The 18,972-nt window shown below is 47.5% G+C and overlaps 1 protein-coding gene across 1 annotated transcript; it reads right to left on the bottom strand.

Annotated features, from left to right (window-relative positions):
* Positions 1–17,013: 17,013 nt before the first annotated feature.
* Positions 17,014–18,972, bottom strand: C10H11orf91 (chromosome 10 C11orf91 homolog). The gene is made up of 2 exons (XM_020872465.2): positions 18,414–18,972; positions 17,014–17,263 (listed from the first exon to the last, which is right to left on the bottom strand). Exons 1-2 carry the CDS (start codon positions 18,892–18,894, stop codon positions 17,178–17,180), a joined length of 567 nt encoding a protein of 188 aa, XP_020728124.1. The 5' UTR covers positions 18,895–18,972; the 3' UTR covers positions 17,014–17,177.

Raw genomic sequence — 18,972 nt, 5'->3', positions numbered from 1 at the left:
AGACCCTATGGACCATAGCCCACCAGGCTTCTCTGTCCATGGGATCCTCCAGGCAAGAATACTGGAGTGGATTGACATGCCCTCCTCCAGGGGATCTTCCCAGTCCAGGGATCGAACCTGCATCTCTTGTGTCTCCTGCATTGGCAGGTGGATTCTTTACCACTAGTGCCACCTGGGAAGTCCCAAGAGACTAGTTACCTACCATAAATCTTGACTTAGGAATGCACATCCTATTTCTAAGCACATATCTCTATATTCGAGGTTAATTATAAAATTGTGCCAGAGGCTCCTCAGCGGTGTGGAATGCTTCCAAATTGTCTACCTGATCCCACCCTGGAAGATACCGTATAAGAAACTGATCCATTGATTTTATGGAGCTTCCTGCCTAATTTTTCAGTCTCAAGATACCTTCTCAGTTAGGTGGGCATTTTCTGTTCCCTTTGTCCTCCAACATGCATCTACATCAAAAATCTGTTGTTTAGTGCAGCCACCTTTGTTAACCATCTCAGGTGGATCTACTGGATAACTTACTGCAGCTTCCACATTGCACTTGCTGCTTCACCTTGCACTTTTATGGTTTGGAAATGGCTTCTTTTCTTAAACCTCATGAACCAACTGTGCTGGCTTCAAACTTTCCTTCTGCAGCTTCCTCGCCTCTCGGCCTTCATGAAATTGAAGAGAGTTAGGGCCTTGCTCTGGGTTAGGCCTTGATTAAGGGGATGTTGTGGCTGGCTTTAGACTATTAAAACTTTTTCCAGATCAACAAAAAGGCTGCTTCACTTTCTTCTCATTTGTGTTTTCACTGGAGTAGCACTTTTAATTTCCTTCAAGAATTTTTTCTTTGCATTCACAGCTTGGCTAACTGCTGCAAGAGGCCTCACTTTGGGCCTGTCTCAGCTATCAACACGCCTTCCTCTCACTGTTGTTGTTCCATCACTAAGTTGTGTTCAACTCTTTGTGATCCTGTGGACTGTAGCATGCCAGGTTTCCCTGTCCTTTACCATCTCCCAGAGTTTGCTCAAACTCATGTCCACTGAGTCGGCGATGCCATCCAACCAACTCATCCTCTGTTGCCCCCTTCTCCTCCTGCCTTCAATCTTTCCAAGCATCAGAATCTTTTCCTCTCACTAAGCCGAATCATTTCTGGCTTTTGATTTAAAGTGAGAGACACTGAACTCTTTCTTTCACTTGAACAGTTGGAGACTATCATAGCATTATTAATTGTCCTAATTTCAATATTGCTGTGTCTCAGGGAATCGAGAGACCCAAGGAGAGGGAGAGAAGGAATGGAAACAGCCAATCAGTGGAGCAGTCAGAACTCACACAACACTGACTATGTTTGTCCTCTATCTGGGTGCAGTTTGAGGTGCCCAGAACAATTATAACAATAACATCAAAGATCAGTGATCCCAGACCACTGTAACAAATATAATAATAATGAAAAATTTTGAAATATTGCAAGAATTGCCAAAATGTGATACAAAGACAAGAAGCGAACAAATGCTGTTGGAAAAATTGTGCCAACAGACTTGCTTGACAGAAGGTTGCCACAAACCTTCAATTAAAAAAAGTGAAATATCTGTGAAGTGCAATAAAGCAAAGCATAATAAGACCAGGTGTGGCCTGTGCAGGGGCCACATGGAAACAAAACAGATTCCAGTTGGACTTCCTTGGTGATTAAGACTGCACTTCCAATGCAGGGGGCACAGGTTTGATCCCTGGGCAGGGCAGTTCATGTGTCACATGGCTTGCTCGCTCCTGTCCTCTCTCCACACCTGCTTTCATCTCTACACATCTGCTTAGTTCTCTTGCTTCCCTCATCCTGCTATCTTCTCTGTTTTCTCATTGGTGTGTATTTAGTTGAAAAAATCCACCCCAGGACCCACTCTGCACAACTTTACCCTTTCAGTACCCACCCCTCTCTACAACCCTCTTTGTGCTCCCAGGGCAAATTCTTAAGACTCAGATTGGTCCAGTTCATCTGCCTATGATGAGCCACGCCTGGGTCAGGTGCCTATACAATCAGCTATAAGCAAGAGACAGGGTCACGAGACAAAAGCATGCCCCCCCCCACCCCCGCTCCGGACCAACCCTTTCAGTGAAGGCTTTGGTTGGGGGCTTGTACCCCAAGGAGGGAGTGTGCCACCCACCCCAGGACAGCAGCCAGCAGCTGGGTGGTCCCTGTGGACATTGGCACCAAGAGGAAAGGGCACCCTTGACTGCCACATCAGGTGAGAACACATGTGCTTGAAGCCTGGTGGGCTGGCCAGACCTGCCCAACCACTTTCCACCCCAACACCAGTCCTGTTGATACTGCTGCTGCATCTAGAAAGTGACTTCTGACTGAGGCCCAGTTAGCAGAATGTCTTCCTCAGCAGATGATAAATACTTGTAAACTGAAATGCATGCTCTTAGCTCAGGTGTGGTTAATATGGCTCCTGGCCACACACTTGAGTGATGAGAAAACTGATGAGCCTCTCAGTAGAGTCTTTTGAAACCATATTGGTTTCAAGTGAAACTGATATTACTGTGATTCTTCCATTCTAAATATATAAAAGTCAGTCTCCCAAGTATTGAAAATTCTGTTGATTTCTTAAGGAAATCAAGAACAGTAGCCTGTGATAAGTGCTAAAATGCAGGGTGTTTCTGGAAAGGAGTATTTAGGAAGTAGAATTCATGGTTCCAGAGACAATTCTTTTAGAAGTTATTAAGTTGCTTTGATTAGGCAGGTTTCCAAAATAGGGAAATTTGTGCTGGGGCAGAATTTGTCTTCAAAGGACAAATCCAGACTTTAACGAAAGCCATTATGCAACGAAATCTAGAAATGGATTACTTTCATTCTCTGACTTTTGTAAATTATGGAGGGAGGCCATCAAGGTATTTTACGTAAATTAATTGTGGCTTCACCTTATTTCTCCCATCTCGACCTTATGTCTAAACTCACCCACCCACCCACACCCACCCTTGCCCAACCCACACAGAAACTTGAGTTGAGAGAAGGTTTTACCAAACAGAATCAGAGGAATATCATTGGTCTGGAAATTATGAAAAAAGCAGAAATAATCATAGCCTTGACAACTCGCTCTAAACCAGTCTCTAATTCCGCACTTGTGAAATGGGTATAAGAACTCCTGCATGTCCCACCTCTGGTAGTTATGAAGATCACTTGGCAGAATGCATCAGAAAGTGTCTTGGAAAGTATATTTGAAGATGTTCTTAAAGTGTTAGCTTCATAATTCAGTTTCATCCAGTGAAATATGTTAGGTCCTTCTATCCACTGAACTAATTGGTCACATGTTCTGTAAAGTTTTTAAATCTGTGCTATAAAATAAAAAGGTAAAGGTGATCCTACATTTGGAACTGCCTGTGAAAGCCAGCCTCACCTGCATCACCGCTGCTGTTGCCTATGATCTGGAGGACCTGTAAGTACTTGTACCTGTGCTTTCACTCTGCAGGTGAAAACCTAGGCCAGGAATTCTCATCAACCACATTAGACACATTGGGCAAAGGCAGGTACTGAACAGGAGCTTGACTGTAGCTGCTGTCATGTCATGTTTTGCTTCCTAAATAAGTTTGTGTGTCTTTGGTCTCTGCTTGGAATAGTGTTCAAAAGCAATTAGAGTTTTTATGGTAAAATAAAATGGTAAAAGGGCTTCCCTGGTGGCTCAGATAGTAAAGAATCTGCTTGCAATGCAGGAGTCCAGGGTTCGATCCCTGGGTTGGGAAGATCCCCTGGAGAAGGGAATGGCAACCCACTCCAGTATTCTTGCCTGGAGAATCCCATGGACAGAGAAGCCTTCCAGGTTACAGTCTATTGGGTTGCAAAGAGTCGGAAAAGACTGAAGGCTCTCATGCCCCCAAACCTGCCTGCTCCTCGTTTTACCTCCTCCAGATGGTGAGATGGAATCTCCCTCACAAACCAGTTACACAGCAGTATCCGCTGGAGTTTTGTTTTGTTTTTTCCCACTGGGGTTTTTTAAAGGACACTTGTGGGTCTAGCAAGACCCCTTATGGTCTTAGCCTGGAGCCTGAGCTGATCAGCCTAAAAGAGCTCACCCCTGGCCAGCCACAGGCCCCTGAGAAGCAGTTCCAGCCCATTCATGACTGTATCATTGGAACAGATGGTTCCAATGAGTAAGCCAGTGTCTGCTCACATGCCCTTCTCGGAGCATAAAGAAGTCCCATACAGTGCTCCCAAAGAGTCCAGGGACGATGTTAGTATGGGACACAAACTCCCAAGACCACCTACTTCTCCGCTGCCCTGCCCCCATTGCCAGTCGCAGCAAGCATGATGCCAGCCTTATGTTCAGGTCTAAACAGAGGCTATGTGTTATACTCCATGCTTTTCCCTCTGATCTAAGCTGACTGGACAGATGACACATCTGCCCCAGGAGCCACCAATTCCTAGGCTGATCACCCATCCAAAAAATGTCACTCAGCACATGAGACTAGATCAACCAGATTCTCTAGGAAATATTACTACCAAGAAACAGAGTCTGTTAGCTGCAGGTGTTGAAACCAAATGGTCAAGACTCATAGGCCATGATAGGCTGCATGCAAAACAAAGATCAAAGAAAGCAGAATACTGGGTAAGAAGTAGCCTTGAGACCAGGGAGATTTAGAGTCTAGATATGAAAGCCTATCTAGACTCAGGGTCTGGATAGTCTTAAGACTGTGAAAATAAAGTGTTGCCTGATTGCCCTAGTTGCTGCATGTATTAATATTCAGGCATTGGGGAACTAAAAGTTTGCGTCTCAGTAATTTAAGTTTTTGTCTCTAAGATTAGGTCCCAGATAAGCATTTTGTGTCCCAGGAGCCAACTCTTTGAATAGGTCCAGGTAAAAGAGGATGAAAGACCAAGACCAGAAGCTAGAGCCATGACTTGAGTAGACGTGAGACTCGGAGAAGGGCTGCGTGGGGCTGTTTCCCTGCCAGGGTTGTGTGTGTGTCTGTTGATGGTTAATCTTTCATTTAACTGGAACTGTATAGGAAGCACTGATCAAAGCTTCCACATAGCTGTCCATTCAGCCCTTCACTGGCTGAGCAAACTTTCCTAAGTACTAACTATGCATCAGACACTGTGCTAGGTGATCAGGAGTCAGCAGGACACAGCACCTGCCCTCAGAGTTCACGGTCAAGGGGGACTTATCCTTGAGACACAGAGCCCAACATATGAAGCCCAACACCATTCATTCTGTGCTTTTTCTACCACATCAGAGCCAGCTGAATGAAAACCGAAGTCCCCTTCTTCCCGGAAACATTTAGGTTTAGAAAGTGACAGGCTCTGCCGCTGCAGCTTCTGATTATGCTACGCACAACTCTCCTTCCCAAAGATCTTTAACTGATTAGTAAGGTGCCCACAATGTCCCTCTGGGGATAGACAATGAATTGCCAACTGCCAAGAATCAATGAGCATTACAAAACCAAATTTCAGAGCTGTCACCACCAAATGAAATCAGGAGCCCAAACTGTAAGGAAAAGAACAACCAATTTAGGGACTGTACTGTGCCATCAAATGAAAATTTTAAGAAACGTATACTTTATGAATGAAGCCACAGTCCACTGAACACTCTCACTGTGCACTGTTCATATCAATAAACTGCCATTCAGGATGTGCTGGCTTATTAATGAATGGGTTTCGGTTTTTATTCAGCCTCTGAATAAAATGTGCTCTATGGAGCAAATCTAAACAGGCAAACCAGGTAGAGCTCTGTGGTGATTATCATTTCTTTTTCTTTTTTCTTTCTTTGTGATACTGTTTCTTTACTGCATTAGCCTGTTTTGCTTGGTTGAAATTGTGTTTTCTCCTGGACAACTTACATATGAAATAAAGCACATTGTCTTACTGATAATTTTCTTTCCAAGGTGTTAGTGGATACTCATGTTCACATTTTGTCCTTTGTCTAACTTAGTAGTTATTTCTCCATTACCCATAAAGAAAAGATTTTAACAAGTGTTTATAAATTCTCATAATATTGGAAATCATCATGTGATCACTGATGTTATCTTACTGGTTTTGAAATTATAGGATCCTAGACTCTTTTAGTTGGAAGACAGTTTAGTGGGAAAATTATCCAACTTTCCACCCTGGAATCAACACAGAAAAAAACCTCACGCCCCATGGATACTACACAGGCTTACCTGGTCAAAGATGAAGCATAAGAAGGGCTTCAGCAAGGCAGGTACGCAGAATGAGGGAGCAGGGAATGGAGGGGGTGCAGATGGAGAGATTGAAATGTAATTTAATATTTAGGAGTAAAAAGCAATGTAGTCACACTGGGTGGGAGTGGAGGAATTTCCTTGATTTTAATTTATGTATGGGGTGAGAGGACACCAACATATTTTCAGTTTTGGGGTCTGAAAGGTTTTACTTTAGCTCTGAATGTCTGTTAAGACCACTGTTATCATATTTTAAAGGGATGCCCATGTTAGGATTTGGGGTCATCCAGACCTAGAATTTGAACCTCATCTTCACCACATTCTAGATGTGTGTGACATTGGGAAGTCATGTCCCCTCTCTGAGCCTTCTCTGTGAAATGAAGCTAAGATGTAGTCGGTGAAATGACTGTAAAGCTGGAAAGAGAACACGCAGTTGACAACTGCAAGGTTATTGTTATTGACTAATCTCTGCTTGAATACTTCTGGGATTCCCTGGTTGCTCAGACAGTAAAGCGTCTGCCCGTGATGCAGGAGACCTGGGTTCGATCCCTGGGTCGGGAAGATCCCCTGGAGAAGGAAATGGCAACCCACTCTAGTACTTTTGCCTAGAAAATTCCATGGATGGAGGAGCCTGGTAGGCTACAGTCCATGGGGTCACATAGAGCTGGACGTGACTGAACGACTTCACTCACTGAATACTTGTAGCATTGAGGAACTCACTATCTTGCCAGAGCCGAAGCATCACCTATTGATCCACCAGGAGTGACTGCTATGTTCAGCCCCTTCTGGCCCCCCATTGTAGACAGCATCCCTTTTCAACAGCTCAGGACACCCATAAGGCCCCTAAACAGAGGCTGAGCTCAGGACACCTAGGGAGAGGGGACTGGTGCTGTGACAGGGAAGGCCCTTCATCACCTGGCTCGGGTGAGTCTAGTTTGAGCTGGCTGGAGATCTCCCACAGATTTCATGGTCCCATCACTTCTGAGTCATCTTTCTGAGCACCCGAAAGATTCAACCCACTCGGGGCATACACCCTCATCACAGCACACAACTCTTTCCAAAACACCTGGGCTTGCTTGGGACTTCCCTGCTGGTCCAATGGTTAAGACTCCACCCTGCCAATGCAGGGGATGTGGTTTGATCTCTGGTCAGGGAACTAAGAGCCCACATACTGTGCAGCAAGGCCAAAAGAAAAAAAAACACCACCACCTGGGCTTGCGGCATTTAAAAGTCAGCCGCAAAGATGATCACCTCTACAAGATTGACATGGAACTCATTACCAGGATTATACAGTAGGCCAGTGGAAAATAAGATTCGATTTGAGAAAACTCCATGAGACTACCCATGTAACTACTCAGGCACAGCATTGCTAAAGTGAAGTTCGTCTGAGCTGAACTCAGGAGAAAACTTGCCTGTCGATATCTTGGAGTCCAGTCTCTTGGCGGTTATGACATTTGCTCACACAAACATTCTCCATAGCAGCTAGCTGAGGTGGGCTGGAGGGGAACAGAGAAAATAAAGTAGATTGAAGTCAACAAAAAATGAGTTAGGGTTTACGTATTTGGGCCTTGGAGCAGCTTGCCCACACCCTAGCTGTACACTTCTCGGTGCTTCTGTAAATGGGGCTGAGGACAAGAGCCTCATGGGTTCAGTCTGTACTTATTAATGAGGTGCTGGAAGTAAAGTTCTAAACCCAGGACCGGGAACAGAGAAACTGCTTGCTAACAGGTACCTGACAGTTGATAGCAGTGGGTGTGGCAGGGCTTGGGAGAAACTCCAAGAGTGTCACTAAACCCCAGTGGTCTTTCTTTCTTGTACCAGACCCCGAACACCTTGTCCTTTGTTAGAACTGGTCCCATCAGAGCATCTTTGCTCTGTTCCTAAAGAAAACTATAGAATGACATCAGTTCTTGAAACACACCTGTAATAAACTGTTTCTTTGGGATAGATCAGGAAGCATGCAGTGAACAATTCGGACTAGAAAACCACCCCTCTTTCCCCTGTAAAGATTCATAACCTTATTCTGTAAGAGGCCCGATTGTGTACATATATGTGCATGAACACAAACACACATGAAGCACCTTGGACTAGCAAGCCTGTCCTGATGGACCTGTGACTCTTCCCAAATCACCCCCAGGAGGTATAGAAAGGGAACCTAGATTCCTGGAGGAATACACAGGAAGAAGCTGCTACTTGGAGGGAGCAGGTGGGCCAGCTGACCCACTGTGTCACCATGGGCAGTGCTTTCACTTCACTGGTTTATAAAGAAATACCATTTTTACCTGCTCCCATATCAATTAACTTTGGAAACCAAGCCTACATTAAACCCCAAATTTCCCTCTTTCCAAATGTAACACAATCAAATCAATTAAATAAGTGTTAGTAGCTCAGTCGTGTCTGACTCTGTAATCTCATGGACTGTAGCCCACCAGGCTCCTCTGTCCATGGAATTCTCCAGGTAAGAATACTGGAGTGGGTTGTCGTTTCCTTCTCCAAGGAGAGGGGGTTGGGGAAATGTATATATATCCCTCTATTTAGTCCTGAGCTGTCTATTATGGTAGCCACTAACCCTATGTGGCTATTTAAACTGAAATTAAAGTAACTAAAAATAAAATTTTAAATTCAGTTCCTCAAGCCACATGTCAAGTCTCAATAGCCACATGTGACTAATGGCTCCATATTAAGCAGCACAGATTTAGAACAGTTCTGCCCCTGCAGAAGTTCTGTTAGACAACACTGATCTGCTGTGGATTAAAATGTATCGTGTCCTCCCCTCCCTCATATTTTGAAACATTAATCCCCAATGTGTTGGTGTTTGGAGATGGAGCCTTCGAAGGTAATTAGGTTGGTTTAGATGATGGTTGGATGGCATCACCGACTCAACGGACATGAGTTTGAGTAAACTCCAGGAGTTGGTGATGGACAGGGAGGCCTGGCGAGCTGCAGTCCATGGGGTCACAAAGAGTTGGATACAGCTAAGCAACTGAACTGACTGAGGTCAAACCTTCATGATGGGATTAATGTCCTTATAAGAGGAAAGAGGGGCTTCCCTGGCAGCTCAGTGGTAAAGAACCCATCTGTAGTGCAGGAGACTCAGGTTTGATCCCTGGGCTGGGAAGATCCTCCAGAGAAGGGCATGGCAACCCCACCCCAGGTATTCTTGCCTGGAGAATCGCATGGACAGAGGAGCCTGGTGAACTACAGTCCACAGGATCGCAAAGGGTCAGACACGACTTGGTGACTAAATAACAACAAGAGGGAAACACAGCAGAGTTCTCTCTCCCTCCCTCCCTCCCTGCCTCTCTCTGTCACATAAGGACACAAGAAGGCAGCTGATTGCAAGCCAGGAGAACTCTCACCAGGAACCAAATTGGCCAGCACCTTGAACTTGGACTTCCCTGCCTCCAGAACTGTAAGAAATAAATGTCTGTTGTTTAAACAACCCAGTCTATGGTACTTTGTTAAAGCAGCCTGAGCAGACCAATACAGAAAATAAGCATAAATGGGTCCTGTCCAGCTTTTTTTTAATTCATGTGAACTGGGCTTTTCACCTTGAAACTGGTTCTGGAAAGAGATTGTCCCTGTGGGAGTAAAATGTGACTCCCAGCAGGTTGCCACCTGCCACTTTTGGGAAAGGGCTGACATTGCACCTGGGTTTATTTTTGCAATGAGTGTCTGCAATGGACACAATGTCTCCTCTCCCTAAGGGTTTCCAAATTGCATTTTCTTCTAGATAATAATGAGCAAGCGATAAATATCAGCCCTGGACCTGAGAGGGGAAGGGGGCGATTTCATCCCATGTCTAAATCCATGCTGCCATCTAGTGGATCCCACCCCCCCCCACCCCCACCACCAAAACAGAAACCAGGATTTTGTGCTGATGACCAGAAACTTCGATGCAAACTTGCCTGGCAAACCCTAGGAAGGAGGGCATCAGCTGTGTGTCAGGTCGTGAGCTGAGCAGTGTACACTTTCTCTCAGTTAATTCGCAGCCCCAGGCAGGGGGAAGTACTGTCCTTTTTTCAGATGAGGAAAAGGACTCAGAGGAGTGAAGAACCTGCTTCACTGAAAGAACCACTGAATGGATAAATGAATGAACAAACCAGTAAAGGCATTCAGGTTTAGTTTATATGCACCGTTTTCAGAGTTATAGAATGCTGGCACTGCATTCAGACAGACGCAGAGATGAGATGAGTAATCCTGGGGGCGCTGGGGAATGATGGATGGAACAGCTAACATTTATTCCTCCTTCTGCAGAAATCCTCTCCCAGGCTCCAGTAGAATATCACCTGATTATAGGGCATTTGCTGTTCTGTCTCTCCTCTCCCCTGACTTGTGATGTGAGCCCAAAGCCAGCTGGTGAGCCACTCCCATTCTTCTCTTAGGAACTGAAACTAGCAAAGGGTTTCTGTAAGAGGGAACCCAACGTGATTCTCTAGGGGGAACCTGAGCTGAGTCGACAGTCTAGGGAGAAAGGCAGAAGGTGTGCAGGTGTGTGGAGTGAGAGGAAGAGAGAGGAGCCAGCTGCCTGGGCGCCTTGTGGCTTCTAGACCCCGATGCCAATGGGCCTGAGGCCCACGAGGGGACATGTGATGTGTCTACAAATGCTCCTCTGCTCCCAGGGCCTCTCGTGGGGCGGCAATCTCAGGACTCTGGCCACCCCACCCCAACAGGGACAGAAATAGACAAGCAACCCAGACGAGCCAATCACATTTGCTCTCCAAGGGACAAATGTGATTGGAGAGAACAAATGTGGTTGGAGCCAAGTGTCCAGTGACAGCACCACATTTCTTTCCTCCTAAAGCCCTAGACACCCACTTTGTTTCTTTCTCTTGCGCTAGTTTCTACTCTTTGTAACCAGCAACTCTACCATCATCCCCTCTTGTTATTTAAGTGAGCTGCTTTAAGTGGCCTCTTTCCCCCACCAGCAAGAAGAGCCCCTAGAACATGTGATCTTCCAGCTTGGTGTCACAGATGTATTTTCTGGATTCCTCTCTAGTCACTTTGCCTCTGGTGACTGCACAGATACCTTCTTGGATGTGCTGATGCTCAGCTGTGGACGGGATGCAAGCCCTCTCTTTGGGGCACCACCTACAGAGGGGCCGAGTCCTTGACCTCATCTGAAGTGGTGGATGTGATGCTGTCTGGGAGAGATGTGGTTAGCTCTCACTAGAAAAGAATCACCCTCTTCCCCAAATTGCCCCCCAGCCATGCTCACCCCCATCACTTTTGTAGAGCCCTGCAGATTCAACTAGTAGCTCAGCAGTGAGAGATGAGTCCTAAATAGGATGGAAAACTATAACTATGGTAATTATGACTCTCATCTGAGAAAAATTTCCCCTCTATCATCTTGATTGTTTTCTCCCACCCATGAGAACATGTCTCCATCTCCCAGATGACAAGACAGGCTCAGAGAGGTTGAGTAACATTCCCAAGGTCACATATCTGGGTGGTGACAGGCTCAAGATGCCATTGAAAAGAAAAGGCCAGTGTGCATGAGGCACCAGTACAGCCTTCACCTCCAGTGAGAGGGAAACTTTAACGCAGTGATGACGTCTGTCTTCTTCCTGCTCCAAGAAGCCAGGCCCCTGTAGGTACTGGATCCTGCCTGAATCCTTTGGCTATAGGGTAGGGCACAGGTTATTTGGATGAGGGGGTGGGAGGTTTTCCCATCACACTTGAAATCTCTGCTTTTCTCAGGACTAACAATCCGTTGCTGGAGCAGTCATGATGCAAATATCTGGTTTCACCCTCTGTCAGATTTGCTGTTCCATCTAGCTCGAACAAGTTACCGCTGGAGAGGATGAATGTCAGTCCCCCACCCAGAAGCTGTTTCCTCTGTTCATACTCAATGCTGATGCCCTGAGAGTACAAGCTGCTAATCTGATTGGCTGAAGTCCAGGACATTCCCTGGGCCTTGCATCATCACTGGTTGAGACTCCATGCTTCCACTGCTGGGGGCACAGTTTGGATCCCTGATTCGAGGGAACTAAGATCCTGCAAGTCCAGCAGCCAAAAAAAAAAAAGCCTGTCTTCACGAGCAGGTATGACCAGGCTCTTCTTTCCTACCTCTTCCATGTGGGTGACTAAGTGGGCAGACAAGCCAGAGCAGCAGGGAGATTCAGTCATACCCTCAGCCCGACTTTGAATGCTCTAAAGCAGCCTTCCTTCTAGCTCAGCTATCAATGATTTTTCCTGTTTATCTGGTGGTGGGTCAGTAAATGTTTAACAACCAACTTTTTATGGAGGTTGGAAAGGGTAGAGAGGACAAGAACAACCCTGATTTATACATTTGCCAATTTCCATAGTGTAAATACTCTCACTGTGGCTGGTTTCAAAACATCAACACAGACATTACTCAGAAGGAATGTAACATTAGTACATTGTTATATAGTATTTCCACTATACAGACACAAGAGCCATAAATAACTTTAAGAACATGGGTAATTGTAAAATGGAGCAAAATAATTAGGGAGTGCTGAATTTTGAATATTTATTACCTTCATTTTAAATACTGTTTAATTGTAAATTGATACAAGTTAATTTTTAACAATGGCTGTATTTAACAACCAGCTTACAAAATTCCTCAAAATTTAACCATTGGCTTTCATGAGCTGTCCCAGCTGGCTCCAGTATGCCACTGCATTTATCTATTATTCCATGCATATGGTGTTTGCTTCACCTGGACCCTTATCTTGTTTTCAATTACCAAGCATCCTTCTTTTTGGTATATAGCCTCTTCCATTCCATTCCGTTCAGGATGGACTGAGAATCACAGGACCTGCCTCCTCCACCATCCTGATAACAGGACTTGTGACCAAAGCCACTGGATGGAGGGACAAGCGCCAGGGCTGAGTGTGGGTACTCCAGAGACCTTGACTGTGATACCAGAAGACTGTCAACTCCATTCTCCCTTGGGGGACAACTGTGGGAGACAACTCAGCCCGCTCCCAAACTACATCCTCCTGCTATTGCACCTAATGTTTCCTCCTGGTGACTCACTAGGTCTTCCCCTATGTCTGTGCCCTTTTATGCTGCAGGAGGGCCTGGGAGAACCTTGACAAGCCTGACTTCCAATCCTCACTCTGCCATTCCCTAGCCCTGTGCCCAGGGGTGGAGGAGGGAGTAAGTTACTCCACCTTCCAGTGTCTCTGTTCCCTCATTTGTAAAACATGCCAAGAATGGTTCCTATATCACAAGGTGCTAGTAAGAATTATTTTTTGCCACGCCACGGGGTTTTCTGGACCTTAGTTCCCTGACCAAGGATTGGACCTGTGCCCCGAGCAGTGAGAGCACGGAGTCCCAGTACTACTAAGAAGTAGACTGTTCATGTCAACTGCCTCCCTCTGTGCCCAGGATGCACTTAATCAGTGGCCAGTTTTATGAGTTTGGAAGGATGAGGGTCAGGGGCAATGGAGGCTCTGGGGAAGAAATGGGAAATTGCACCCCCCCCCAACGCCCCCCCCTCCGCCCCCGCCCCGGGCAGCTCTGCCCTCCTTGAGCTTGCTGCTGAATTTTCCTGACTCTCATTAAGAGTCTCCAGCTCCCCCAACTGGACTTGCTAGCCTGAAGTTTTCTAGAACAAGGGAGCTTCGCTTGCATCAACCAGCCTGGGGTAATGGGAATCTAGCTTCCTCCTAGAGAGGGGAGACAGGACCTGGAATGCCTAGGGTGGGAGGACTCCCAGGGGTTGTGAACTCCCACAGTTGTGAATTTTGGGGGCTGTCCAGACTTTGGTCACCCTATACTGGGTTTTGGAAACACTGAAATTTGTTGCTAAGGTTTAGAACCTGGGGGCTTTGGCCTAACATTGGGCCCACGCTTCTGGCTGTGGACAGCAGTGGCTGAAACACCCCCACAGTCAGGCAGCAGCTCTGTGATTGGCCAGCCTCTGCCTGGCTCTTGGTACCCATGCCCAGGGTCTCCAGCTGGGCCTCACATGCACATTTGTGTCCTCAAGCTGGTGGTTGCTGCACAAACTCTGGGGCAAGTGTTTGTAGCCTCTGGGGCTCCCACCACCCCATCTATCATCATCAGGTGATAACCTCCTGCTATTAAGGATAAACCATCTCTGCTTCCATCCAAAGCCAATCTATTGAAAACCCAGGGCTTCCCTGGTGGCTCAGTGGTAAAGAATCCACCTGCAATGTGGGAGACCTGGGTTCAATCCCTGGGTTGAGAAGATCCCCTGGAGGAGGGCATGACAACTCATTCCAGTACTTTTGCCTGGCGAATCCCCATGGACAGAGGAGCCTGGTGGGCTCCAGTCCATGGGGTCGCAAAGAGTCGGACATGATTGGGCAACTAAGCACATTAAGGATAAACCATCTCTGCTTCCATCCAAAGCCAATCGTACTATAAATTAGACCTGACCCCTCTCATCCACTCAAGGACACCATTCCAGCAATTCCTCCTCTCTGAAGCCACAGATTAAATCCATTTCACCTAAATCTTCACTAATCAAGATTGTTTTAAGACTTGCATATCCTCCCAGCAGCATGAAGCCTAAACAGTAAGATGTTTGCCTGAGTTATTGCCCAGAAATCTGGAGGCTAATACTATCTGAATGGGTTAAGATTGGATAGGACCACTGACCCTCTAACTGGGACTGAATCAGGGTCCACTCAGGAACCTCTTGACCTCAGAGGGCCCAAACCTCCACACTCAGAACATGCAGAGTTGCATAGCCGAGTTACGCCTGCACAGGAGGACAAGTCCTGAATCTTTTCCCAATCACATCCCCACATGCCCCACGCCTCCAGCTGACCGGCATCATCTTTATTAGTAATCCCATAAATACCCCAGCCCCTTGCCTTTTGGGGGCAGACTTATGACTTGTTCTTTCAGCCTCTCCTTCAGTTGTCTCACAAATAAGACCTCTTTTTGCTACAAACATTGGCGTCTCCGCATTTGGCTTGCTGTGCGTCAGGCAGAGACCTCTTCTACTTTGTCAGTTTTTCTCCCTCTATGGGGTCATTCTCCATCAGACAAATGCATGGTCATTTCTCCTTTCTTAAAAAACCCTTATCTCGACCCTGCTTGCCCTGCCAGTTGTTTCTCTCAGTTCTATCTGAAGCTAAACTTCCTATAAAGGCATCTACTTGGTGTCTCTAATTCCTCTCCTCCCATTTTCAAACAACTGCAGTCAGGCATCAACCCCTTATGCTCAACCGAAACTGCAAAAAACCAATACGAAATCGTGTTGCTAAATCCAGGAGCAAAAATACTCAGGCTCCGCTTGACCAATCAATGCTATTTGTCAGACCCCCTCCGCTTCTCCCTCCTACTTCACATGTCTTTGAAGACACCTGGCTTTACCAGCTGTTGTTGTTTAGTAGATAAGTTGCATCCAACTCTTTTGCAACCCCATGGACTATAGCCAGCCAAGCTCCTCTGTCCATGGGATTCTCGAGGCGAGAATACTAGGGTGGGTTGCCATTTCCTTCTCCAGGGGATCTTCCCAACCCAGGAATCGAACCCATGTCCCCTGCATTGGCAGGTGGCTTCTTTACCTCTGAGCCACCAGGGAAGTCTGGCTCACTAGCTACTCTTTTCCATTCTCCTCTGAAAGAAGCCCAAACTTCACAGATTCTTCAGCTACGATCTAGGCTGCTGGCATAGTGAAGGCACAAGGGGGTCGAGAAGCTAAGCACCCAAACGTTATACTTAATGAAAGACTTAGGTTTTGTTTTTTAGGCTGCACTGTGTGGCATGCAGGATCTTAGTTCCCCAACCAGGGATCAAACCCATCTCCTCTGCACTGACAGCATGGAGTCTTAACCACCAGGGAAGTCCCTGGAAGATTTGTTCTAGATCAAAGATTTGTTCTATCAGCTGTTATCCTTCGTGTGCTTTGCCACCAGGTCCTGGCTCCTCCTCGCCATAGAGGCAGTGCCTGGCAGCAGGGGACCCAGCAAGGGGGAAAGGGTTCTTTACCTCTTCACCGTTGCTTCGACTTAGCTCATTAATTCCAAAGACCTCCGGTTTTCTCTTCATCCTTCCTTACTCTGTTCTCAACATAGCACAAATCAGAACCTGTTACTCATCAGCTGAAAACTCTCTACTTTCCATTGCACTCAGAATAAAATCCCCAGGTCCTTACCATGTCTGTAAGGTCACATGCGAATGGACCCTCTCTGCCCTCATCCCTTCCTCCCTCCCTTACTCCTGCTCCAGCCGTCTGTGCACTCTGCTGACCCTCAAAACTCCCAGCGTGCTCCCACCTTCAGCCTTTGCACCTGCCCTTCACCCTGAAATGCTCCCCTAGGGTGTCTCCTGCCTATTGCCCTCAATCTCTGTCAAGCACTGTTTACATGTTCTCTCTTCAAGAAACCCTGCTTTCCTCCCACCCTCCTGACCATCCTCATCCAAACTTTTTGTTTTCCCCTTAGCCTGTCATCTTCTGATACCATATTATGATTTACTAATAATATTTGCTGTCTGTATCCCCTCCCCCAACCCCAAGAGCCCAGGAGGGTCCCTAACACATAATAAGCACTCAAGTATTTGACTATATGAATGTCTTGGAAGGACTGTGACTTTCATCAGATTAACAAAGAGTTTTGTGCTCCAAAAAGCATTTAAAAATTATAAAACATTTCCAAGGACTAAAGCTGTTTGAAACCAAACTAACCCCCTGTTCCAGTCCTCAAAGAGCCTTTCTGAGTAGGGACATGGCAACAGAACCAAATATATGTTGCCATTGGCTTTTTCTAATCCCCCTGACTTGACAGTGTTGGGGATCCCCTCCTCCCCTGGTTTTGGAAGCCCCTGAATGCTGGCTGGGCAGCAGCCTCCAGCCCCCATGAGAGCACTCCCCCCAGCAGTGGCACAGACAGGAGAGAGACCATGAGATTTACCACGCAAGTGGGCACTGTATGTGGAGCACGTGCTGGGAGCAACGAGAACAGCAGTAAATACAGAACAGAAAATAACGATCTTTGAAATGACAACAAACGGGACACATTATCTAAGCACTAACGCCTAAGGAGGTGCTGCCAGCTCTGGTGGGCAGCTCCTCAGGAGAGAGAGGCCGGCTTCTTCCCAGGCTGCCTGGTCTTCAGGCCTTGTAACTTTTCATCCTTCAGCGCCTTCAAGAATTTATCTGCAGAAGACCAAAACAAACTTAGATGTAGGAGCGAGGAGGGCTTTTTTCCTAACACTTCCAAAGCTAGCTTTGGGGAAGCAATCGTGTGCTTCCCCACATGAGTCCCAAACCTATTCAGACCCAAGATGGGTGAGGGGGGGAAAAACCCCTAAGAACCAAAACACATCCAAGTGGAGAAGTATGTGGTTGAGAAATCCAGGACTTAGAAAGTCCAAGTATTCTAGTTTCCTTCTTGAGGAAGTGGGGAAGGGGACATCACAGAGTGCCTGATGAATGGGGGATCATTCCCATGGCCACATGTACCTAAACATGTAGTCTATTTCACAATAGTGGGGATGGTCTTTCTAGAACCATCTGCCCTCCTCCAGTGGTCAAGAGCTAGCCTTAGCCAGACCAGGTGTTGGCAAAGACAAAGTCTGTTGAACAGCCTATGGCTCCTGAATATTCCACAGTGCAATCTGGTCCTTCTGGCAGTAAAACTGGATTTAACAACTTTACTCTGGAACAGAGAGGACTCAGTCAGTTTGCACACTAGAGGAATTCTGCCCTGGTCTGCCTAAGACTTTAGACCTTAGATCAGATGACAGAGGCCAGGACCCTGGTGAGAGGGCAGCCAGAGGTGTCATAGGAGGTGACCTTCCAGCATTGAGAAATGGAAGATCCCAAAGGCCCTCGGTGAGCATCCTCAGCCTTCTGGGTCTTGCACCTCTCCCTAGAGATCAAATGGCCCTCACCTACTCCCCCTCCTTCCACTGAGGACCCCAGTTTAAGATAAACACTGAGTCAGGCCTCTAGAAACAGGGGTTGTCTGTGGGGGTGGACCCCCCAGGGCGGTTGTACTACTGTGCAGGAGGCTGAAAGTTCAACCTGGGGTTGTGATGGAACGAGTTCCAGGTGTAGAGTTCAGAGTAACATAAGGGCTCAGGGCGGAGAGAAGTTGGAACTTGAGGCAAAAGGGTCCAGATTTACGGTGGAGGAAGAAATTGGTTGAAATCCAGGAAGAAGTGTCTGAGTTCCGGGAAGAGGGGGTAATTGGTTTGGGATCTGGGGTTCCTGGGAACTGGAGTCTGAGCCTAAAGGCCACACTGGGGGTGAGCGGCTCAGGGGGCACGGAGCCAAGGCAAGCTAAGGCGCCGGGGTCACGCACAGCGCTGGGAGTCGAAGCCGTCCCCAGTTATGGTGAGCAGCTCCAGCTCCTTAATCCGGATCTCCAGCTCGCACAGCTCCTCGGGCTGGGAGGCAGAGGCTAGCCGGGAGGTGGTGGGACCGGGAACCAGCGGGGAGGCCGCTGCCTCGGGCCCCGGCGGTGGAGAGTAAAAGAAGCGCAGAGGCTCGTAGGGGATGGAGGCCAGGCCGGAGGGCCAGGGCGGGGGACAAGGGCGCTCACTAGGGGGACCCAGGCCCGGTGGCGGCGGGGGCGCTGCGGCCGAGGGCGCCTGGGGCAGGGGCCGGCCCCCCGCCGCCGGCGCCCCTCCCGCCTTCAGCGGCACGAAGAGCTTCTTCCAGATGTTGAAGTCGCTGAGCGGCGACGAGGAGATGCCGCCGTCGTAGAGGGACGGGAAGTAGAGGGGCGGAGCCGGTTGCTGGCTCATCGAGGGGCTCCGGCTGCCGCGCCGCCCCTTCGGCATCGTTTGAATGGGAAGCTGCGTGGGAGGAACCCCGCGCCGGGAGACGCGAGCCCCGGCCCCGAGTCGCCAGGATTCCGA

This window comes from Odocoileus virginianus, chromosome 10 (genome assembly GCF_023699985.2).
Source record: "Odocoileus virginianus isolate 20LAN1187 ecotype Illinois chromosome 10, Ovbor_1.2, whole genome shotgun sequence".
Classification (NCBI taxonomy): domain Eukaryota; kingdom Metazoa; phylum Chordata; class Mammalia; order Artiodactyla; family Cervidae; genus Odocoileus; species Odocoileus virginianus.
The sequence above is the reverse complement of the archived record's forward strand: the minus strand, read 5'-3'. Positions and strand labels throughout refer to the sequence as shown.

What these genes read in the sequence shown, in the direction of transcription:
- C10H11orf91 (XM_020872465.2), bottom strand. Translation starts at nt 18,894, where the DNA reads ATGCCGAAGGGGCGGCGCGGCAGCCGGAGCCCCTCGATGAGCCAGCAA. An exon ending in CGGCTTCGACTCCCAGCGCT is followed by an intron (nt 17,264 to 18,413) that starts GTGCGTGACCCC and finishes GGTCTTCTGCAG; the next exon opens with ATAAATTCTTGAAGGCGCTG.